This window comes from Chenopodium album, chromosome 25, assembly GCF_948465745.1.
Source record: "Chenopodium album chromosome 25, dcCheAlbu1.1, whole genome shotgun sequence".
Taxonomy (NCBI): Eukaryota; Viridiplantae; Streptophyta; class Magnoliopsida; order Caryophyllales; family Amaranthaceae; genus Chenopodium; species Chenopodium album.
In genome coordinates, this window is record NC_137858.1 from 17,113,384 (window position 1) to 17,139,639 (window position 26,256).

General features: G+C 33.8%; 1 protein-coding gene across 1 annotated transcript; it reads right to left on the reverse strand.

The window, feature by feature from the left end:
- Positions 1-213: 213 nt before the first annotated feature.
- LOC145615118 (ARF guanine-nucleotide exchange factor GNOM-like) lies at positions 214-8,581 on the reverse strand. Its single transcript, XM_081670199.1, has 3 exons — positions 8,278-8,581; positions 6,533-7,321; positions 214-4,208 (listed from the first exon to the last, which is right to left on the reverse strand). Exons 2-3 carry the CDS (start codon positions 7,268-7,270, stop codon positions 606-608), a joined length of 4,341 nt encoding a protein of 1,446 aa, XP_081526325.1. The 5' UTR covers positions 7,271-7,321; positions 8,278-8,581; the 3' UTR covers positions 214-605.
- Between the last annotated feature and the right edge of the window lie 17,675 nt (positions 8,582-26,256).

Consider the following 26,256-nt stretch of genomic DNA (forward strand, 5'->3'; position numbering starts at 1 on the left):
TGCTATATTGGTCAGAATATTAATGTTATAGTTCAGCAATTTTAACACTAATCTGATTCCTACAAACAGAAAAGTTTATCCATAACTTAAAATCAAGCTCCACAGTAAAATTGCTACGGATTGTACTATAAGCTTCAGGTAAATAACTCAACTAATACAATAATACACAAAAATTCCACAGTTATCCTGTTAATTTAGTAGCTAATATACGAAACCATTTTACCAATGCAAGATGGTAATTTGACATTAAAGGGTTAGATACTGTAAGGTGAATATCTATCTGAACATCAGTAACACGGATATGTAAGCTCCAAGTCTCACTGAGGACTCGGCTAATAGTCTATTACAGATACCATAGATACACTTATATATGACTTGCTGATAGTCTGATATACTAAGAAAAACTGCAGAAATACAAGAAAACCCCATCTTTAATACACATGACAAAACTACGTAACATGTTTTCTCACTCCCCCCCAACACATCAACCACCAACTTTATCTAAACCAGCAATTAGCCACACACTTCAGTAGTTAAATAGAACTTCACTACTTCAGCCTCTCATTCAATGCGTGAAGATAAGCTTGAGAGCATATATCATGATATCAACCTTCGGAGACCACAGTTTCGGAAGGGGTTGCATTATTACTCCCATCAACTTCTGCACTTGGGTATACTTCAGACTGCAATGATGGAGAGATATTGTTAACATGTAGCCATGTCAATTCCCATAAGCTATCTCCACCTAAAGCACTCCTTTGAACAAGAACTCCCCTGTTCTTCATTTCTACTAGCGTTTTCTTCAAGAGTTCTAACACTAGGTTCTGGAGCTTCTCACTTCTCTTCCCTCGAATTTTGACCTTCATGTACTTTTCCATCCGACTAAGAACACCCAGCCACAGTTTGCAGAATGTCGTCAATTGTGAAAGTTCAGTGAGTAATTGCAAAAATACCTTAGGTAGGAGCTTCACAGCAAATGTAAGTGTCCCTTCCATATTACGATAGTCCTTCTGAGAATGCCCCTGGGCAATTTCAAGCAAATCATCAAGCATAGTAAATATGACCATGTCGAAACACTGCAACCAGAGTGTGTGTGCATGATGGACTTCATCTACTTCAGTCAAGCACTTTTGCAAAGACGAAACAGCATGGTTTCTGACCTCTTCCCTCTGGTCCAAACATACTTTTCTTAGCGCCTGCACAAGTCTCAGCCACATCTCCCCAATATCTTGAGACATCTTTACAGCATCCTCCCCAGCTTCCTTGGTCTGATGAACCCACTTCACTAGACAACCCACAGAACCAGCCATAAGATCCAAAGCACGAATAGATCGGTCCGATTGTCCAACACGAGACTCAGCAAATTGTCTAGCAGCATCTACACAGAGAATGAAATTAGAAGGGTGCATATGGGCCCCTTCAGACATTATAAAAACCAGAGCATCAAATCCTGGTTCAGAAGCTTCTGGGTGTCGGGCTGTGACAGAAAGAAGAGAAGTAATGGTGCGCCAACCCAATTGTGATCGGATGTGAGTGGAATTTGCTTTGACTAAACGAGTCACTTCTTGAGTGACTTGCTCACAGTAAGCATCTGCAACTCGAGCATCAAGCTTCAGCACCAACTGCAAAGATTTAAGAAGCTCATCAGCTAAGTTCTCTTTATAAGGAAGCAGCCGCTGGCAAATTCGAAGAAGTCCAAAGACAGCCTTCTCCACCAAGGCACAAGGCATGACAGTGGACTGCACAATATTTGCAATATGCTCATAGACACCCTGCCAAAGAAGAACAATCCTATCCCGATTGTTTAATGTAATTGCAATTAATAATTCAAGGCAGAAAACTGCAGTGTCTTCATCCTCTGGTGAACCAGCCCCTTTCTGAGGCCTACCAGCAGCCCATATAAGTGCTCGAGCAAGCTGCAATAAAGATTCAGCTTGAAGAAACTTGCTCTCTGTAAAGATAGTGTCAATGTGACACTTTTGAATTGTCTGTAGTGTACGCTGATGAGCAGCAAGTTGTTGCTCAGTGGGCTGTGACCTTGGCTCCTCTGTCTCTAGAGATAGGAGTTGGCTGAATCGTCCCATCAGTCCGGAAGACCTTCTAGGAGTACCCATGGATGGCAAATGAGATGCAGATAATGAATTTGTAAGGGGCTTCCCTTGCCCAGGATCAGAAGTTAATTCTGAGTCATCTGCAGCGTCACTGGCCACACGAGCAGGAAGAAGACCAAGCTTGTGCAGCCTTAAGATACAGTCCAGGATATTTCTCCATCCTGCACGAATGAAGTTACCATATCGATTTGCAATGGTGAAAACCGTAACAGTGGCCATCCTCGCTTTCATGTCATCACCAAAAGCCAAAACAGGTTCTTCGATAGAAGATGGATTCAAAAGAGTAGTGAACTTGCAAAGAGAAACAACCAGATCATCAAGAACATCTTCAAGATGGTGGCAGGCTGATATCTTTGCGACAGCTAAGAAGCCATCAATGCAAGTTCGGTAGACATCTTCCGGCTCTGCATGATCAAATACCACAGAAATGGCAGCAATCGTTGGACCAGACATAATGGCAAACATATCATGGTCAAGATAAGCCCTAGAATCTGTCACAATATAAGGGGCAGTCTTCTTGCATTTGTGCATTAGATCAATCCACCGGCTGGGATTCATCTCCGCAAAACCAGCACCCTGTTCAGGTGTCGTGCGAATCTCATTTTTGCAGATAGAATGGTATAATTCCAAAAGATATTCACGTGGGAGATCCTCGCCTCCATTAATGCGCCTATTATTGCGAATAAAGTCATCTTCAGTCATCTTTTTCTTAACTTGTACATTGTGCAAATCTGTGTTCAGCATTATAAGGGAATATGATAGTATAAAGGCAACATCCTTGTTGGCTAAAATAAGAGAAGATTGCTCGTAGTATCTCTCTGCAAATGCCTCTAGTACCCTTTGTATCTTTTGTGATTCTCCAGGAAGTCTGAAAGTTTCCAAAAAAAGCCTCAGAGCTATGTCTAAATTCATGTCTTGGAAATCAAAAGTCTGAGCAAACTCATGAAGAACTTGAACACAAAATTCATCATGATTCCCTAGAAAGTCACCCACAAGATTCTTATCTAACCCAGCAGTATATCTGAAGAAGCAAGCCACACTTTGTGGATCAAGTTTATCAGGCAACAAGTGTGTCCCTTGAAGAAACTCTAACCCCTTCTTTGGATCCCGATTGAAATGATCAGCACCAATCATCAATCTTCTCTTAATATATTTCCTACGACGAACATATGGAACCCAATGATTAGGATCACTATAATTGTCACATTTGACCATCCAAAATGGAGCATACTCCTCAAGACTGACAGGGGCCTGCTCTAAACCATGAGATCCGTTGCCAATCCTTTCAGCCATCCCCTGGATAACAGCTATCAGCCCATCAAGAGCAAGAATGTGCATAGAAGACAATGGAGAGTTAACAGGAAAAGCACTCTTTGACAACAAATTAGCAAGATCTTCAAAAACATTGCTGCATGTTATGTCACAATCTAGGTTAGCATACATCTCTACCATAAATGTTTTTTGTCGGCAGAAATCAACAAGGGCCTCCATTGCAGCCTCTTGCTGCTGATAAGAAGCACCATATCTGCTCTGTGCAAGTCTTAATATCACACAAGAAAAGAAAGCCTCAAGTTGTAGTTTAAGCTCCATTCGTAAATGATGATATAGATTCAGAGCTATACTACATACCATAGAGAGAATCAGAGGACTCGGTGACAGACCAAAAAGCATTAAATTGCGGAAGAGCTCATCCTGTATCAAATTTAGTAAGCTGGGATGCCTAAGAAAAGAAGCCCCACCTAACTCAATAGCTGAATTTATAAGACCCAAGGCAAAGAGAGGTGCATCCTCATCAATTGCCATGCCATTAGATCTAGGACTGATTCCAATGTGGTCGACAACCAGCAATGAACACAGGAAATGAAATATCTCAAACATGGAGGGTACTCCATATGGCTCTGTCATCACATGCAAATCATATGGCCTCGACTCCTTTCCACTCCCACCGCCGTTTTCATCAACCACATCAGCATTCATACCCATAGGAACAGTTGTGCCAACATTACCAGAAGGCAACTGACCATCATATTCAGAATTAATGTTTCCATTATTGAGCTGCTTCACGGAGAAATTGAATTCGTTATCAAGGCTACCGATCTGCATCAGGATAGAGGAGTTCAATTTGCAATAACTTAATAGTAAAAATTGGAAATAGTTACAATATGGGTAGATTCAATTTATGCAAAGTGATATCGCCTGTTATCCACCTTAAATATTCATTAGGAATATAAATTTAAAAGCAATAACTCGATTGAAATTCCATCTAGATTAAAATTTTATCCAAATCCCAAATTGATATATTTAACATGAAAAATTCCCATCGGAAAGTTACTTGACACCTGAGCAGGGCAGGTGTTAAAGAGAGTACATTACTCACCAGTCACCATGCCTCTCTAACAGAACTAAAGAACCTTACAGTTACTTCAAAGGGTCAAGAGGATATTACACATGCATAGATCACTTAACTTATGTGATCATATTAGAGCTTATTTTAGTTGAATGTTTAACTTGGGTAGCCCATATTAACCATTATCATAAGTTTAAACTTATTTTTCATGAACTTATTTTCTGAAATAAGTGGAACTAAGGTGAACAGAACATGGCCTAAATAGAACCAACTCTAAACACTCACTGAAAATCTTTCAGCACCCCAATTGAGATCTTGGAGCCCAATTAATAAATTTGGTGGATTGTGTCAAAGAACTGGAAGTGTGTGAAATCAACTTCATGCTGTTCACGCTAATTATTTAGAGAGTACCCTAAAAGCATGGCTTCTTTCCAATCTTAACAACAAAGAACCTGTGCATTCTTTGCCCTAGTATAACCCTATTTCTTTTGTGACATGGCATTAATGGGAAAGAACAAATATCTGGGTCTTTAGAAGGGAAAACATTGCTGCGGAGAGTAATCTGGGAACTTATCTGAAAAAGTCAAACTTTGCAGCCTGGGAACAGGTCTAATCAGCTTTGCTCCCCTGTAAATCTAAGAGCCAGCAATGATGCCTATTGTCCTTCCACCCCATGCCCCCCCTCCCCCTTCACTCCCTGATGTTGCATATGATAAGAAATCTTGAATCGCAGGCAGAGCAAGTGTTGCTTGGATGATATCATATTGTAGAGAAGTGAAATTGTTTTATGGAGATTTTCAACAGGGACTGATCTTATTAATATGATTATGACTGCAGGGCACTCAAAGCTCTCTTCACAAAGATTCAACTGCAATTTCAGGGTAGGAGTTGAAATCTGGCAATAGATGCTTTGGCAAGAAGAAAAGAAAAGGAATGATCATACCCATTCTTTTCCATAGCCCTAACTTTTGTTGTGCTAGTTTATATTTAGTTGAACCCCATAGATGTATGAATTCAAAAGGATATACAGTATAACTTAGGTACTAATTTGCTACTATGTCCCATCTCTAGAAACTCTTGTAACTAATCTTCTAAAGCAATTTATTTAATTATTTCCTTCCAGTAGAAAAAAATTTTTAAAAAAATATATATTTGGAAGTGTATATAGTATCTTTGTAGACTATAAGTATGCTGGCAAGGCCAAAGAAATTGTGGAAATGATGTAACAGAAGCTTCAACCTAAGCTACTGAAATCAGATTTGATAATCTCGAGCAACTCAAGTAACAGAGGGAATGAGATAGACGGAGGAAGTGATAATAGTTCTACATTGATACCTTTTTACATGTGAAATAAAGATTGCTAATTGTGAACTACAACAAAACTGATTAGAACTAAACATCTAAAAGCTTTTTCCCACAAAATTCTATATGTATAGAATTTCTAACATAATTACTACTTTTAATCTAACAGACTTAAAAGCTCCCTATTATAGATTATTGTACCTTTGGGTTTACTTTTTATTTGTATATAGTAATGGAAAATGTTTCTTGTGTCATTATGTGGAACAGGGTGTACCCCATTTCCTAGCTTCAAGTGAGACCTAGCTTTATCTTATAAAATAGTGTTTAGATTAAATTTTGTTCTGTTAAAATTTAGTAGACCTTTTCTTAAAGTTGGTACAAACTAATCCACAAGCTTTCCAAAACCATTGTTGTACATTTCAAACCAAAGCATTGAAAAAGGTTAGAAAAAAGTGAAAGTCACAAAAATACAAATATGTCATTAATGACATAGGTAGCACTAAGATTGTCCAATTACAAAGATCTTAGGGCCTATGTTTCTTAAAGAAAAGGATTGATGCGCAACTTTTTAGAATAGGCATATTTTTCACCTGAATGTGCATATTTGATTTCTGAGTTGATAATAATGTTCAATTTTATAGAAAATGAATATATGCACATTATGTTCCACAAAATGATAATAATTTTGAGTTTAAATTAAAAGCACCCTTTTCCTATTAAAAGCAATTAGGTTAGAAAGACAGTGAATAAAAGATGGGCTATACGGCTATACCTCTGATTTTACTGAGACTCTGTTGGCCACGAAATCCTCCAAGCCCTCAACTTCAGGAAGATGTGAGAAGATACACCTGACAAGTTCACGCATAGTGTGCACTGCCATTCTATACAGCAATTCACCTTTTGTTGTGGCTTGATGAACAATCCGGAAACAAGTATTAACTATAGTGCAAACATGTTGATTACTCAATACAACAGATGCTTTACTTTCCATACAAGCTAGTAGAACCTGAAGAATCTTTGTCAGTACCACCTCTTCTGATGCAGGATCAGTCACCTCAAACCGACAGCTGGTGACAGCATCAACAACAGAATGCATCGCATCTTCAATATTTTCAGCGTTTATATCAAGCACATCAAGTACTAAGATCTTATAAACAGATGACAAGGCAACACTAGTAATGGAGGCACCAGTTTCATCAGACCGAATAACATCTAAAAATGGCTGGAGGTACAAAATAGGACTGATGTTATGCCACTGCTGCTGCCACATAAAGACTTGCTTTCGTAAGGCTTTCATAGACTGGATAAGAGAATGTTCTAATTGGTCATCCCCCGACATATATCGACCACCCCATCGCACATTCCTTCTCATAATTGCCAATACAGCACCAATCTCTGAGTTGATCATACATGATATAGCAGCTTTGTTTGATGATGTAACTTCAGGCTCTTCAGGTTCTTCTTCAATTGTCTTAACAAAAGATTGCAGCTTAAGACGACCCATATTCATACAAAACTATTTTTGCAAGCCCAGAGTCTCTCAGCTATTAACAGCTAATATCTGAAATAAGCACCACACAGCAGCCAAGTCATACTACTAGCAGCTAAGGGCCTGATTGTTATGGTAGTAAATTTCGAGCTGACAATATTTTTTTAGTTATACATAAAAACAAATCCCACTTATTGGATTAAGGTTTTGATTGATTGATTGATAGATAGATATAAAAACAAATGATATCATGTAAATTATTTTCGGATTTGTCACAATGTATACTTTCATTATAAGTAGATGAGTAGTGTTTTATTTACATGTATCATTTCTGTTTTTATGTTTGACAATCCAATATTTCAACCATTATACAGTGAGAAATATCTAACACAATCCCACATAAATTTACATTTCCTATAGTATAAATCATCAAATCTAGTCAAAGTAGAATTGCATAGTCAAAGAAATGCAGTTAAAACAAGATCCCTTTCATTCTATATTTTCAAAATATCAAAATATCAACTTTTTATAATTTTTATTTACGTGTATTGCTATTTAGAAATATATACAGTTGATTGACAAGCGGGATGAAAGAAACGTGTCAACTAATTTGAAACGATAAAGATACAATAAATTTAACAAATAATTTCTCAACTTCAAACCACAATCCTTGATAACTTTCTTTCACAAGATTTAAACAAAAAAAAACAAAAAACCCAATTTCCATAACTTTCACATTTGATCAACAGTATATTATGCACGAATTCACTCTAGTATCAACAAATATCCTAAACTATATTAAGAATAAGAAAGCAGGCTATAATTTTGTAACAATTAAAATAAAATTAAAATATTAAAAATGTAGCCGATTATTAAGGAAGTAATAACTTATTAAAATCAATAAAAATTCAAAAACATTTTATCCTTCCTTACGACCCCCCGTTAAACTACTCCAAAATTTCAAATAAAATAAAAATACAAGTAGAAGAATTAAAATTGAGGAACTTAAGTTTAAAAAATTGACATACATTATACATCACGAACACGGATGCTAGTGTTGAAAACTCGGAAATGAATGACGGCTAAGAGCAAGCTTGGATCCGTTGGTTAGCGAGTTGCGACGGCCGAAGAAGAGAATGGCAGTCAGATTCAGAGGAGCTGCACAGGGGTCGAGGTGGGAATTGTGGAGTTTGTAGGAGTGAGTTGTGAGTGAGATCAAAGAAAGAGAATATTTGCAGAGCTATGAATCCTTTGATTGATACGGAGTATTGAAATGAGTAAAAGTGTAAAATTATTTTCTTTTAGATATTTTATATAGAAAAAATACATTTTAATAACCTTGACAAAAAAAAAAAAAAAGAAAAAAAGAAAAAAAAAAAAACTTAACTATTGAGAGATTTACTTCTAAATAATCTAAGGTTTATATGTGTTATTGCACATAATTACATGTGTCAACTATATGCAATATAATAACCTTAACTATTGGCTTATCCTGATGTGCTATGGGCTAGAGTTTTGAGGGCAAAATATTGTAAAGGGAGGTGCGATCTCAATATGTTTGAACTGAAAGCGGGAATGTCTAATGTATAGAGTGGTATTACAGAAAATGCAAAGTTTATAGGAGAAGGAACAAGGATGGATGTTGGGAATGGGGAAAGAACTCTTTTCTGGGATCATAAGTGGTGTACAGAACCAACCACTTAGTGACTTGGTTAATCAGCTTATTTCGGAGGATATAGCTGGTGCAACCGTGGGAGAAATGTGGGAAGAAGGCTTTGGTTGAAGGTGGAATTTATTTGCACACTTTCTTGATCAAGTGACATTAAAAATCATCCAAAATCATGAGCTTCGTATCGACTCAAGCATGGGAGACCTTGTTTATTGGAAAGATGGCAATCAAGGCAAATTCTCAATTCAATCGGTTTTGAGAATTATGAGGCACAAAACTGATGTCATAGATGAATATTGCTGGAATATTGTATGGAATGCTCCCGTACAGTAGAGAATTAGAGCGTTTCTATGGCTAGCTTGCCATGATCGTATTCTTAATAATTTAAATCGGTTTAAACTCAAGCTCATTGATGATCCCAAGTGCTTCATTTGTAGAGTTCAAGAAGAAAGCACCATTCAAATTCTGCGTGACTGCCCTGCAGCGCGAGTTGTTTGGAGGAAAACTCTAACTCCTTCGATCAGTGGCCAATTTTATCAAGGGAGTATCAAAGAGTAGATTACAAAGCACATGGAAAATCCAAATGCAAATGACGAGGAAAGTTGGGTAATTTAATTTATTTGGGGTCACCGTTTGGTGGATTTGGCGTCGGCGCAATTGTTTTATGTATAATAAAAAAAAATGAAGTCCCCATTGATTTTATGGCTTTTTTGCAGGTAAGGTATGAAGAAGCAAGAAGAGCATTTGGAAACCTGATGGAGGATGAGACCACTAGCAAACCACCAAGGACTGAAGCTTACATTGCCTGGAAAATTCCTAAGTATGGTTGGTACGCTCTAAACTGTGATGGTGCGGCTAAAGGGTGTCCTGGTCCAGCTGGAGGTGGTGCCATTATACGAGATTATACAGGAAGGCTTGTGTCTGCTTTCTCAACCAATTTTGGCTACTGCTCTACCTTTCGAGCAGAGGTTATGGCATTTACAAGAGGTCTAGAATTTACGCAAAATCTTCAAATAACCAAGTTGGAAGTGTCGATGGACAGCTTATCCTGTATTCAAGCATTGCAAAAGCAACAGGTCCCTAGAGGTAAGAATGTGCATGACATTATTTATTGCAAGAAGCTGCTAAATGACCCAAGATGGAAAATTCGTGTGGCATATGTGTTTCGTGAGGGCAATCGAGTGGCAGATTGATTGGCCAACCGCGGAGTTGTTCAAAACTCTCAACTAGATTTTATTTTGAAATAAGAAAATTTGTGCAAGAAGGAGAATTGAGTCGTATTTTAGAGGAGGATGCTAGGGGTGTGACTATGCCACGCTTCATTCCTCCGTAAGAAGGTGTCGTAGTTTGTTTTTTCAATTACTTTTTATTATATTTGGTCTTTGTACTTCATTCGAATATATATATAAAAAAAATCAACAAAAAAAAACTACCTTTGTTAACTTTTAGTTGCAACATTGCAGTATTATTTGTGAGATATAAAATATTCCAAAGTTGCAACTAAAAGTTAACGGAGGTAGTACGAAGTACTTTATATGTCAACTTCGTTAGTTATCTGTTTATTCACCATATACCCTTGAGTAATTTGTTTATTTACCATATACTTATGAAAATTTTCAAATACACTATAGAGTTTAACAAAAAATATCACCAAATGCCTAAATGATTAATAGACGTCAACTTCATTAGTCATTAAGGTTAATTATGCCACGCGGCATCCTCTAATTGATTATCTTTTCACATTATTTGATAAGTTGTTAAAATCAGATAATAAAAAATAAAAAGGAAAAAGAAAAAAGAAAAAAAACTCATCACCACCCTCCCCCACCCTCGATCATCGCCCAAACCCCTTCCCCAACCCTCGCCAGCGCCCATAACCACCCTTGCAGGCGCCCAAAAACCCTATCGACCCCCGCCCCTACGTCCTCTCTTTCCGCAAAAAACCCTACTCCCCTCCCCCGCTCCAGCACCAAACCCCGCCCTGCTCTTTCCCCCACGACAACCGCATGTCACCCTTCCCCCTTAAACCACAATCCCCTTACCCCGAAACCATCTTCCCTCCCATGAAACCCTAAACCGGCCCCTTCCATAAAAGCCAACCTAAACGAAACCCTAAATGATGGTTTCGAGGTAGGGGTTTAGGATTTGAGGTGTGGAGGAAAGGGAAGGGGGGATCTGTTTAGGGTGGGAAAAGGGTCGTGGTAAGGGGGTTGATTTAGGGTGGGGATAGAGGAATGGATTTGATTTAGGGTAGGGGATAGAGGAAGGGGGCTACTCCTGTGAGGGGAAAGGGGGCAGAGGGTGGTATGGGTAAGGAAAGGGAGGAGGGTAGGTAGAAAGGGAAATACTTAACTTCAGCACACGTATAGTTAAACTTTGAAATCTAATTACCTATAGTAAAGATCTAAAGTGTTATGTAAAAGAAAGATAGTAGGTGACTTGTTATAGGAATTAGCTGTATAACACGGATCCTCCAGTGCCACTTGGGTTCCTGTGATCTCGATGGGCAAGGAATTCCTTTGCCAGTCTTATAGGGGCAATCAAACAGTACCTATGGTTCGAGTGGATGGTACTTGGCACAAACAATCCGAATCCTATGGCACGGGGTGACCTTCTCCTCTCCCGGCCAGGATGAAACAGGGGTAGGGGAGAATTCTTGTAACACCCTCAAAATTCGAGTGTTTTTAGAACAATAAGAGTAACCTTTAACTTTCAAAACTCAACCATCGAACTCTGAGAGTGTTACTGCTACACTTATTTTCCGTAGAAAATAAATGCAAAGCAAAATGAAATAATATTTAATAAACTAAGTGGTCTAAGTTGTGGCAAAATAAAATAGTTATTATATCAAAACTGCAAATTACTTAAAAAACAATAGTTAAAGGAAATAATTAAATTTAGAGATAAACTAAATTGTCTTAGCTGCGTGATTATTCTAACGTCTCCTCACACGTAACCGAGTACCCTCTTACCAACCTGCAAAATAAATCAGAAACAAGAAAAAGAGAAAACTCCCAAAATCAGATAAATTGAGTAATTCTAACTCCATCCCGTAAAATAAATAATTTTAGTTCGAAAACATTTTATACATAATATAGTCTCATAGACATTATAATACTCAACCAAAATCAACTTGTCACATAACATTTTATTACTTAGTTAAGAAAGAAAAAGAGAACGTCAGTAAACCGGGACTAGTCCCTGTCACCACCTACTTTACAGAGGGTCGCGCGTAACCCAAATGGCCATGAAATAAACAGAATGTCCCTAGTGTGCACACCCCTCACTAATACCCAGTGATTAGGAGGAAGACTATCAGTAATATACAATAATTTAAACCAGCTAGTAGCAACCATAACTACTAGTGGGCAACCTGTTCTTCACCCTTTCGGGTTTCATTTCCCTTCTTAGATTAAATTTCACTGTACATTTTATTAGATTAAATCATTTGATTATATTCTACACAAGTATTGCACAAATCAATTTAATCCAAGTTACAATACTTCAATTTCAGTATTATTAGACCATAGTCATCCTACATGACATAGAATATAATCAACCATCCAATTCCCAAGATTATTTTTTTTTTTTTTTAAAAAAAAAACTCATACGATATCGACTAATCAAATTTTCGAAAATACATATACTAGTTCACAAAATAGAAAACCAGTATATAATATAATTCCATAATTTCGTACGATAATACATTCATCTCATATGATTACATAAGCACGTAGTTGGCACACAATATTTCATCAAAAGAATTTCCTAATTGTATTCTAAAGACGATGGACATTGAAAATTACCTCTAGAATTCGTGAATAAAGGTTAGTAGTTCCCCGAGTAATCACCTATACGACATTCGTCTACATATAAACAAATAAATGGCCTAAGTTAGATAATTATACATCAACTAATTGAGAAGTTAGGCGTAAGATCAACATGTTACAACCCATAATCTAATCACCCCACAAGTACACTAATTGATAATAAGTTGAGTGATAAAATATGGAAGATGACCATTTAGCTTCCGTAAAACAAAAGTCAAAGGTTAATTTTTTTATTTTTATTATTATTTATATATATATATATATATATAATAAATTGAAAGTAATCCAACCAACATGATAAATTTAAGAAACCAAAAGCAAGAAGCAAAAAGCGACGAGTTGCAATACTGAACTCAGTTTTTCGGTTTTAACATTTTTTTAAGACCCCCATTTGAGAAGAAAGGAATTGAGAGAATTGAAAAGGATTTAGTATATCATAGCCACTTACCAAAGAATGAAGATGTAGAATGATTTGATGATTTTTTTTTTAGATGGGATCGTAATGATAGTAGAGAAGGATGATGAATAATCAATCTTGATTATATGTATCAGTCTAGAAGGTTCATGGGATAGGATCAAATTTCAAAGATTTAAACTGATTTTGTCACCAGCCTTTATCCGTGAAACCACTTTTGCCAAAAAAAAAAAAAAAAAAAAAATTCTAGTACTCAAAACCAATTTTTATTAATTATCCAAAATCAATTTTTTTTATTATAATAAATCTGAAAATATTAAGTTATTAATATATTTTTGAAAATAAATCATAAACTTAAAAGTATATACTAGCAAAATTGTTGACTATAATGAAATTGTTGACTAAATATACAAAAAAAAAAATATTGGGTATTGTAGACACCCATTTGTGTCTCCCCAAAACCAAACCCAGTGATGAATGCCTTTCACGTCGAACCATAATCGAATGAGGTGAAAGTGTGGAAAAGTCAAGTGTTGCGGTTTAGTTTTATTTAAAATTCTCTTCTCTCTGTTTTCGAAAATAACTCTATTTATAGCCAAACCAGTTTAGTTTGGTCCATAATTAAGGTCTAATAATAGTTTAGTTGGATGGGGTTTGAAAAGACCTTTCCAACGATATATTATAAGCCCAATTCCGATGAATAATGAGGAAGTTATGGCCAAAATACTAAACTGGGCCCAAACCGGATTTTACCTACGACCCAATGATCTAGAGGAGGGTCCAAAGGTTTGATCCTATTCCTAAATTAATTAGGATTGATTAGAATCTTCTGTAAGTTTCTAAAATATCTTAATTATCCTTTTTTGAAAAGATAAGATTAGGGAATTTGATTTAAATAAAACTTTCCTTTTTTAAAACTTTCCTTTTTCTATTTGAATTTAAAGATGTCCAAAGACAGTCATATATTATTTTTGTGCCTCATATTTTTTATCCAAATTTTATATGGTTGGATAGATCTTGAAATTATCTTTCCAATGATATATTATAATATTAAATCCGAGCTATAACGAAAAAAATATGAAAGGAATACGAAACTTTATCCAAAATTGACACCCTTTCACTATTTCGGCCATATATTTTTATATACAAAAGATTTTAATCTGATTCTAATTGCATTAGAAAGTAGACTTCAAGAGCTTTCCAACGACATATTATATGCTTTATTTGAACTTCTAGATCAAAAGATATGATAAAAACAAAATCCGCAAAAAGTGTCTCTGTCGCCAAACGACAGGTTTGTCGCCTCGCGACAGACCCTGTCGCCTCGCGACAAGATAAATTTCTGGCGACAGAGTGGAGTTTTATTCCTTATCAAATTCTATGATTTTCCGGACTGTTTTCTTATAAATAGGGTCCTCGACCTCTGTTTTTAATCATCAACTCTCATTCACAATCAACAATCAATCAATTCTCTCAATCAATTCTCATCATCAATTCTCTCAATCAATTCTCATCATCAATTCTCTCTATTCTCTCTTGAGAATTATATGTTTTCTTTCTCTCTCTTTCTAAACTAGTTTTTTACAAACACAATTCCGCATTCACAAGATTTAGAAACACCTAGCCAAGTTCGAAGTTGCCTTCGCCCTAGACGTGAAAGGTTGATAATTTCTGAGGGTTTGGTCCAAATCTAGTCAAAACTTTATTTAATTTGATTTTGATTTGATTCTTTAATTATTCTTTATTATTTTCTTTGAAGTTTACTAACTTGTGTATTTTATTATTAGAAAGAGGTACGAGGCTTCAAAGTAAGTAGATTAGCTTACTCTCTATTTCTTTCACAATGTAGAAAGCATGTTTATTATTGTTTTATAATTCCTAGTATCATGTTAGGATGTTTTTTTATTGCTTTCTAGTATCATGTTTAGGGTGCTCTTTATTATTTCTAATATCATGTTAGCATGTTAGTACCATGTTAGGTTTAAAGCTTTGATCTTTATTGCTTAGTGACATGCTAGGATTTGTTATTAATCTTGTTAGTATCATGCCTAGGATCTTGCTATTATTATAAAGCTTTATTATGCCTTATCATTATTATGATCATTATTATTATTATTATTATTATTATTATTATTATTATTATTATTATTATTATTATTATTATTATTATTATTATTATTATTATTATTATTATTATTATTATTATTATGTTGCTTATTATTATGTTGCTTGATATTATTTATTTTATTGTTATTGCTTGATCACACCTTTTATGCATGTTAAAGGGAATTTGTACTTGAAATCACGCTTAATAAGATAATTAATAATTTGGTTTAGGCTAATGTGATTTTAATACAAGTGATCGCCAATAATAGTATTATTTGTGCATTAATATTCAACCAACATAGATAAACAGGTTTAGGGTTAATATAATGTTTGTATGTTATTCGAAAAGCGCACATGAATACGAGCAGAACAAAGTAGAGGCGTATTTTATAGGGCGGCTCCTTTCTTTTGTAGATTAGATTCGTACCCTCATCCCTGAACCCTGTTTGGTTCAAGACCTTATGGAGTTGATGGTCCTTTTGGATTGTCTTTTGGGTTTACAAGTTCCTAAAACTTGTTGGCGACTCTTTTGCTCTCTTTTTCTTCCCTTTGGAACGCCACCATACTTAAGTGTATGATCACAGTGGGGTTCAAGTTTGGGATCATAATGCTTGAAATATTCCCTACAGGTATTACAATTATGGTTAGCAAAATTAGCCTTTCATGCGGAAGTCATTGCATGCCTTTCAGCCTTAAAATGAAGCTCAACTTGAGGTCTTCATTCGGTCTCTATTTTCACAGATTCTACAGCTTTAGTAAACTCCTTAACAAATGAAAAGATGGCCAATATGAAGACTCATTGGACGATAGGAGATCCGTAAAATTGGTGGCTCCTTTCACCAATGTGTTATCTTAAAAGTTAATAGAGACGAGGTGAGGCAAGCTCTCCAACTTGCTAACCAATGCAGGTTGCTTCGCTCACCTAAGTAACTAGTTTTTATTTTTATGTTTCGGTTTCTGTAATTTGTTGTTGTAAAAAAAATTAAAAATAAATAAAAATAAAAAAGTCTTATAGCATGTATTACTGTGGCTTAGTTTTTTGAGAAAAAATTATATTCAATAAAGGTAAAAGATTGAATTCTTAGCATGAGTTAATGATGCAATTTTTTTTTCCTGAAAACATGATGTAATCTAAATTGCCCTTTAATTTTTGATTTTCTTGCTTTGTTTGTTCTTGAAAAACACAAGTTCCAAATTCTGCTTTCACACAGTAATTATGTCTCTAATATGACTTATGCTTTTGAACAAACAATTATATGCAAGTGAAAAATATATTTAAAAAAAAAAAAAAAAAAAAAAAAAAAAAAAAAAAAGCATCCTTTTGTAGTCATATTAAATTGATACTAGATAATGTACTTATATAAAGGCTTAATCTCTTTAGCTAAAAGTGTTTGATAAACATGCGTTTTCTAGCTTAGGAACACACGCTGCTGCATATGTTCCTATTTAAAAGATTTGGATGAAGCCTGTAAGGGGACATTTGGTAGGAACCTACTTTAATTTCTATGTTCCTTTTAAACGACCCCAAAAGAAGCTACATAATTACAATAAATCCAGTGCAGTTCATATGAGGTGTAGCAAACCAAACATAATATTGTTGGAGGTATTGAAGATTTCATGTTGATGCTAGCGTAGCAAGAAGTCTTATGTAACGTAAAGAAAAGGCACTAGATGATAATGAACTATGTTGCTTAGCTACGACCCTACAAAGGCTAATTTTTCTTTGCTTTAATTTGCCTAATTCTTCATTAGAAGGAGTGTTGATGGCAAGATTTGTAGCGGCTTTAATATAATGTTCGTTGCAGCAGCAGAGGAGTGGTCTATTGGTGCAAGAATAACTAATTCGTTTCCTGAAGAAGTACTCTAGCACTAAAAAGAGTTGTTTGTAGCTTCTTTCTAGCCGGGCCTACTACATCAGTGGTTTCATATATGCCTCTTCGTTATTGTAATTAGTTGTAGTATGCTTATTCTTGAAGTCCCTGTCTTTTTCTGAGCAAGTCATCGAATCAGTGCCTTTTTTGTTGTTGGTTGTAGAGAGGCTTGTGCACCAGGCTCACTTGTGTTGCTCTGTTATAAATACTCTACACATTGTTGCCTAAAGAACTACCTACATTGAAGTAGTCGAGAGCTTCTTTTTCTTCAACAGAGTGAACAATTATAGGAGGTTGGACATTGTTGCTTAAGGAATTAGCTTAGGTCCCACCTCAACACCTTTCAATTGTCACTTTAATATATATCCCGTATTTTTGATATATATTTTCAAATTAATTAATTATTTATTATTCCTTTAAAACGGCATTTTGGTAATTTATTAATTATTTGCATTTTGGAGCCACTTAAGTATTCGAATTTTGGCGTCAAATCTATTTTTAAAGTTAATTATAATATTGGATAAAATTATTATCCATTTAATTTATTACAAAAACCAAAAAGTATATAATTTCAGATGTTCTATACAAATTAAAAATCTAATCATATTGGTCCGAATTTTATTAAAATTTCCTAAATTGAATACATTCAACAAACCAAATTTTATCAAGTGATTTCTGAATTTTTAAGAAATATAAAAACTGATTTTATTTTATTTTTTATGTTCGGATTTTAGAAAGTAAATTTGGGTTTTTGGAAGCTTGGAATTTCGGAATTTATGAGCATATTAATATCTTACCTTATAATAAATGAACTAGTATGTGGCCCGGATTTCGCTCTGGGTGATACTTTAAACAATTTCATTTTTAAATTAGATGCTTTAAAAGTCTTGTTAACTTTTATATTGTGGGTAAATTAGAATACAATGACAAAAATAACTTATTTTGGATTTATTTTGTTTTTATTCTACATCTAATACTTTGTACTTATATATAAATGTGAATTAATAAAACATTAATTTATTTCTAGCTAAGATGGTAATATATGTTATTTTCATTTAATCAGGTTTTAGGTTCAAATCTCTTTGTATGCATTTTCAATTTAGAACATCGAATGATGATGTGGCATGATGTTAAAGGTCGTTGAATGATGTTATGGCGTAGTATTGGTGTAAGAAAGGATACACATGACACATACATAAAATTTAGAAATGCCTTTTAATATAGGGTAATGCTATATGTAGCCCTAAGGGCTATATATAAGCATTAAATACAATCTTGGAAATAATATAAATTTAAGAATTCATGACAAAAACACGCGTAAATCAGTGTTATTAGTGTTTATATTTTGATGATTTCTTAACTTTTTACGATTTTCAAGTGTAAATTTAATGCTTATATGTAGCCCTAAGGGCTATATATAGCATTTTCCTTTAATATATAGTATAGATTTTCAGATTTTCCTAATAAGTATATAAAATGATATATGTCTTATATTTTATCTAGATTTGATTAGATATTTTATAGTAAATCTACTTAATTATTCTCCAAGCAATTCTATCATTTCGTGAAACTTCATTTATGATTACCATGCATTCAAGACTTTCCTTAAACCTTATTTTCTACTTATTCATCAAGTAAACACTTACCTACTAGTTACCTTAAATTATGTTTGCCATCCAATTTGTTTTCTAAACCTACGTTTTTCATGAGCTTACCTATTCCATTCTTTCTACAACTATACATACCCCAATAACCATACCTCTCATATTTTTCACACTGAAACCAATTCTCTTTTACTCTCTTATCTTTCTTTTCCTTAAATCTTTGATTACTTTGCTTCTCAATTTCTCGTTCTAACATTAGCCCATATACCTTAAAAGTCAATTTTCAAGCACTTTCGGTCTGTTTTTTTTTTTTTAAATTATTCACGGAAGATTGTTCCTCTCGAAAAATCCTTGAGGTTAAGCACCAGAATCTCCCAATCCAGAGTTATAGTGAAGGAGTTATGACATCTTCAAGTTTTGCATATTCTTTCCAACGCGAATTCAACTCTCTTTAATCCTATTCCTTAATTCCTTTATTTTCTTCATGGTTACCTTTTTAAAATATATTTCGTATGATTTACTTCAAATTTATAATTTTATATTAAAGTATTATTGTTTAATTAAAGATGTTTTGTAGTCCATGCACATGTAGATATAAGTTTATGGCTAGAGATGTAGTCATAACCTTATATTGATTAATAAGGTTATATTAATTGCAAGGTGTCTTCGTGATTGAACTTTGAAAGTGTGAAGTGTTGATATGAGATTTGAATCAATAAGTTGCGTTTAGGTGGCTAAATACTTTATCAAAGTGCATTTCAATGATCAAATAAATATGTGTATGCGAAAATAGGATTTGAATATCATGTTTGATTTTTTGTAAGAATTGATTGATTATCATATTTAATATTTGAGGAAATGATTCGAATTGCATGTTGAATTAAATAAAAGAGTGTTAATTTGAAAAAAAATTATTATTGATTATTGAAAAGTTGGTTTTAATTCTCATTATTGAATTAAAGGTTGATTTATAAAGCTTGACAAGTATGTTATGTAATACCAATGTGGGGATTTGGTTGAAAGAATCATTTCTCTTATATAAGGTTCATAGATTAACCATCTAATGGAGTCATTTCAGGTTCAAAATGGAGTCATTTTGTTGACCTTGAAAATCACAGGGTAAAAAATGTATTCCTACACAATGTTTTCATTAAATTGTTTTGGTATGAAATTAAGATAGAATTAAGAATAGGATAAAAGACTTGATAGAGTTATGAGAAAGAGAATGTTAAAGAGTTTAATTATATTGATGAATACAAGAGTATATGTAGTACATGAGTAAGCATTATAGTATGACTAGATACATTTGTCTAGATACATTAGCTAAGAGTTATTAAGGATATCTTTTTTTTTTTTTTTTTGAGACGGGTATTAGGCCCCGTTCTCTTCACCTTAATTTTGCTGAACTGAAATTATTTTTACTGAACTGAAATTATTTTTGCTGAACTTAAATTATTTTTGCTGAACTTAAGTTATTTTTACTGAACTTAAATTAATTTTACTAAACTGAAATTATTTTTGCTGAACTGAAATTATTTTTACTGATTTTCTATTATAATTCTTCTTTAAGATTACTGAATTTTATTGAAGTGAACTTATTTTTACTGAACTGAAATTATTTTTACTGAACTAAACTTAATTTTACTGAACTGGACTTAATTTTACTTCATATTATTTTTTTAAGGTGAAAAGAATAGGGCCTTAGGGATATCTTTGACTATCAACCTAAAGAGTAAATAAAAGGATTACATAATAAACATAACAACTAATAATGATTTGATTATAGTCCTTCGGGCGCATTTTGTCCTCACTCATGCGCACCCCGAGAAAACTTCTCAGGAGTTCACCCATCCCAAGATTACTCCAAACCAAGCACGCTTAACTGAGAAGTATTCTTAGCATATGAGCTCCCTAAAAGGAAGATGCATCTTGTTGGTATGAGTAATGTATCAAATCCTATTAAAGCAATCATGATGGGTATTACAATCCTTTACACGCTCTTGTAAGACGGGCGTCTGGAACAAGAGACCTATCTTGGATATATATCACAAATCTTCTTCATGTAGGAATATTTAAAGTGTAGGTGAAAAGGGTTGCATTATATTGTAATTCTCCGAGAGGGTATGGAGAGAGTAGAGTATTGTTTTTTTTTTTTTTTCCTTATTGAGATAAAGGTGTGTGGTGAGGAAGAACTTTTTATTTTTTAGGTATTATGAAAAGACAAACATCAATAATCAATCAATAACATATATACTAAAAGACACACCAATAATTCCACGTATCATCTCCAGGTGTGTCTTTATTTATTTTTCTTATTTTTTTATTAAAAGAATATATTAATTAAGGAAACAAATTATTTACAAAAATTATATTATTTATTTATACACATTCCGTATTAATGTAGTAATTATTATGTTTAAAATGAAAAGATTTCACAAATTTTCTAAAAAAAAATTGGGCAGTTATAAACAAAAGTTATATTGTTAAAATAATTTGTAACCTATTTTATAATAAGAAAAAAGATTGCATGCTTAGATTTTTACCTACTTTTGTTTTAGTTATTTATTAGAATCTACATTTAAAAAAATGCAAATACCAAATCAACCTATCACATAATTTTATTATTCATCGACTAATTTGTTATAATACTTATCAATTAATAATCTATAAGTATATACATAGGTCATCGTGCATGGAACGGGATCTAACCTAGTAAAGAACAAGGAGTTGTTTAATGGATGTTTTTCACGGTTCTTGTATTTAAGGGTGAGCAGAAATTTTAGATACCTGGAATTGGAATCGATTAGGAACTGACGGGTCCGAAACTAAAATTGGACCCGGCTGTTCCAATTCCGAGTAATAAATTAAGGACCCGTTACAACTGGTTAAAATTCCAATTCCAATTCTCAACTTTTTGGAATCGAAACCGGTTGGGTACCCGATTACCCAATATATGTTAATCTAAATAAATTTTAAATAATAAAACTATATTGAATGGATCTTATTAGGAAAAAAAAAGTATTATTAATACCTAACATAAATGCAAATAGCTAAATGCATATATAAATATAAGTATTAAACGCTAAAAATGAAAATAAATGAAATAAGTATTATAATTTGTATTATATTTTAACAATTAAATACATAAGTGAGTACTCGCAACCGGAACCGGTACCCGGTAGTTCCAATTTCAATTTCAACTCTTAAATTTTAGGACCCGGTTGAACCAATACCAATTCCAGGACCGGTTCCTAAACTTTCGATCGACTACGTATCCGGTTTGCTCACCTCTAGTTGTGTCACATGAACCATTAATAGCAAAATTAAAATGAAGATTTTTTAGCTAGCGTATGCTTGCAACGTATGGGAGAGAAAACAAAATATAAGGTTCCTTCACTACCATTGAAAGGCAAGATAGAAAAATCCAATGGTTGTTTGGATAAAAATTTAATGTTTCTCCATAATGGTTTTGGAGAAGGGAGTTTATGTTTGGCACTGTAGGGAATATTTCAAGCATTACCCCAAACTTGAACCCAACTGTGATCATACACTTAAGTATGGTGGCGTCCAAAGGGAAAAAAATTTAAAAGAGAGCAAAAGAGTCGCCAACAAGTTTTAGGAACTTGCAAACCATTTACAAGGTGAAGGTTACATCCCTTAACGATCCATGAGATCGTCAACTCCAAAAGGTCTAGAACCAAATAGGGTTCGGGATGAGGGTACGAATCCAATCTACAAAAGAGAGGACCCGCCCTATGAAATAGGCCTCTACTTTATTCTACTCGTATTCATGTGCACTTTCTGACTAACATGCAAACATACATTAGGTTAACCCTAAACCTGTTTAATCTATGTTGGTTAAATATTAATGCACAAATAAAGCTATTATTGGCGATCACTTGAATTAAAATCATATTAGCCTAAACCAAATTATTATTTATCTTATTAAGCGTGATTTCAGGTACAAATTCCCTTTAAACATGCATAAAAGGCGTGATCAAGCAATAACAATAATATAAAGCAACATAACAATCATAACAATAATCAAAATCATGTTAATAAAGCTTAAATATAATAGCAAGATCCTAGGCATGATACTAACAAGATTAATAACAAATCCTAGCATGTCACTAAACATCAAAGATCAAAGCTTTAGACCTAACATGATACTAACATGGTATTACAAAAAATAAAAGCACCCTAAACATGAAACTAGAAAGCAATAAATAGATCCTAACATGATACTAGGAGTTAAACAAATCTAAAATTCTTTCTACATTGAAAATAAAATAGAGAGTAAGCTAATTACTTACTTTGAAGCCTCGTACCTCTTTCTAATAATAAAATACACACGTTAGTAAACTTCAATGAATATAATAAAATTAAAGAATTAAATTAAATAATTGAAAGGAAGAGTTATAAAGTTTAGACTGGATTTGGGACCAAACCCTCAGAAAAGTATAAACCTTTCACGTCTAGGGCCAAGGCAACTTCGAACTTGGCTAGGTGTATCTAGATCTTGTGAGTGCGGTATTGTGTTTGTAAAAGCTAGCTAGAAAGAGAGAGAGAAAGAAAGCATATATTGCTCGAGAGAGAAGAGAGAGAGATTAGGTGATTGTGGATTGTAGATTGTTGGTGAATAAAAACGGAGGTCAGGACCCTATTTATAGGAAAACAGTTCGGAAATTGATTGAAAACTAATCAGAATTTGAAAAGGAATAAAACTCCACGCTGTCGCCGGAAAGCTAGCTTGTCGCAGCGACAAGCTTGTCGTTTAGAGACAACTTGGATTTTCAACGCGCTTTCAGCACGGAGTCCACTTTTCAATAAAATTGAGCTGTAAAGTCCGTACGAAGGCTAAAATCGTATTTTCAAATAAAACATTATTTTATTCCAAGTAAAACTTATCTACATAATTAGCAATCCTAATTCCACTAGGATATGAAAAGGACCTCTTAGAAGCTTTAGGAGACTATAATCAATCCTACTAGCTTTAGGAATAATAATAGGCCCTCCTCTAGATCATTAGGCCGTATGTAAAGCTCTTTTCGATCCCCATCTAACTACACTATCATTGGACCTTTATCATGGACCAAACTAAACTAGATTGGCTATTTTCATAAAATAGAGTTGGTTTTCAAAAACAGAAAGAAGGATTTTAATAAAAAACTAACCGCAACACTAGACTTTTCACACTTTCACTTCATTCGATTATGGTTCGACGCGAAGGTATTCATCACTGGGTTTGGTTTCGGGGAGACACAATTGGGTGTCTGCAGGCACACTTGGTAGATAAACTACAGGGTGCCAAAAAAGGGATTGTTTCTCCATTAGGGGTTCGGAGAAAAAAATAATGATAATTAGCATCTCTTGGTATATGAAATATGGGGTGCTTAAAGAGTGGTGCAGAAGTTTAAGGTTTGAAGCTTTCCGAGAAGGAAGTTTGATATGGTCACCATCATTTGTCGACGTCGACAAAAGGTTTTGATTGTACGTGTAGCCATGGAATAAGAGAGTGTGGTAGCGATAGCAGCAAAAAAATAGATCAATAGCTCATGATATCATGATAGAGTTATGAGAAAGAGAATGTTGAAAAGCTTAATTATATTGATAAGTATAAGTTTATATATAGCGCATGACCAATAAAATATGACTAGGTACTTTTGTCTAGATACATTAGCAAAGAGCTAGGGTCTTAGGGATATGTTTGACTATCAACCTAAAAAGTAAATCAAAAAAATTACACAATTGACACAATAACTAATAATGATTTGATTATCCTTTACAAGACTATCTATAAAAGTTCGAAAATTTATGTATACTTATTGAAAGAAGGATCATCTTGAATCAATGAGAGAGAAAATGAGGAAATATGCTAGAATGGTAGAGATGATCAAAAGGAGGAGCCACAATCCATATTTGGTTTGTTCGATAATTTTGATAGTTTAGTAAGGCCTTGTTCTCTTCACCTTAAAAAAATAATACTTCCTCCGTTTCTATTTAGTTGACGCATTTGATTTAGGCACATATATTAAGGAGAGGAGAGAGAGTGATAGAGAATGAAAAAACAAGTGGGGTAGCTTGTAAATGCAAGGTACAAAATTTACCCAAAAAGGAAACGTGTCAACTAAAAAGAAACTTCCTAAAAAGGAATACGTGTCAACTAAAAAGAAACGGAGGTAGTATTAAGTAAAAATAATTTCAGTTCAGTATAAATAAGTTCAGTTCAGTAAAATTAATATCAGTTTAGTAAAAATAATTTCAGTTCAGTAAAATTCAGTTTTCTTAAAGAAGAATTATAATAGAATATCAGTAAATATAATTTCAGTTTAGCTAAAATAATTTCACTTCACTAAAATTAATTTAAGTTCATTATAATAATTTAAGTTCAGCAAAAATAATTTCAGCTCAATAAAAATTATTTGAACAATATTTTTGTTCAAGCTTACTAATCTAATTTAATTTCAAGTTCAGTAAAAAAATGAGCTGATACGTTCGTGAACTAATCTAATTTAATTTCAGTTCAGCAAAAATAATTATAGTGTTAATGAGATGATACGTTCGTGAACTACTCGCGAACAAACTCGGTCAAAGCTTGGTCGAACAAAGCTAACAAACAAGCTTGAACAAAAATTTTAAGCTCATAAATAGATGAACAAAGCTCGAACAACATCATGTTCGGCTCGGTTTGTAAGTTTTTACACGCCCAATTAAAACTCGAACAATTTATATATCTTTTATTCATACATATAAAGGTATGAAAGCTCCGTCATTATTTTTTCTATAGAAAGAATATAAAAATCTTATATAGAATTACATGGATGTGTTAAAATTTGAAAGAAACAATTTTTTAAATGATAAATTAGGGTTCGTTTATTTGATCAAGCTCGATTTAAACCCGTTCAAGCTCGAACTTAAACTCGAAATGTAAACGAGTACGTTCGTGAACAAAGCTCGAACAAGCCAAATTCTTAACGAACCCAGCTCGAACAAGATTTATAAAAGCTCGTTCAAGCTCGAGATAGTTCGAACACGAATAATTGTTATCAAGCTTAGTTCGAACAGGCTAAAACTAAGCTCGACTCGGATCGTTTGCGGCCCTAGACGGGGCCTAACCGTACACATCAGGTTTGTATTGGGAATTTCTCTTTGCTTAAATTCCACAAATATTCTAGTAGAAAGTTGCTTAAACAGTGCTGGTTCAAAAAGATCAAAATCAAGGGGCCAGATTTGATGAATTTCATTTAAGCAGCAATCAAATCTAAACAACATTCATAATACATATATAGTTACCTATTTCCTAATCAAAACAAAAAGTAAGAAATTTCCCTATATAGTAGTAGGTTGTTATTATAGGAAATAGTCAGATATCTTGTTAAAATAGATTCTTTCTATACAAAAATATATTATATGATGCCAACATTTCCCTTTTAGACGTGGAAATTTCTCAAAGATTCCTATTTGTACTACAAACATATTTAGGTCATATTTTCCTGCTGAATGAATGTCTAA

Coding starts and splice junctions, on each gene's coding strand:
- LOC145615118 (XM_081670199.1), bottom strand. CDS start 7,270: ATGAATATGGGTCGTCTTAAGCTGCAATCTTTTGTTAAGACAATTGAA. Junction 4,209..6,532: donor GAGTCTCAGTAAAATCAGAG/GTATAGCCGTAT, acceptor ATCCTGATGCAG/ATCGGTAGCCTTGATAACGA.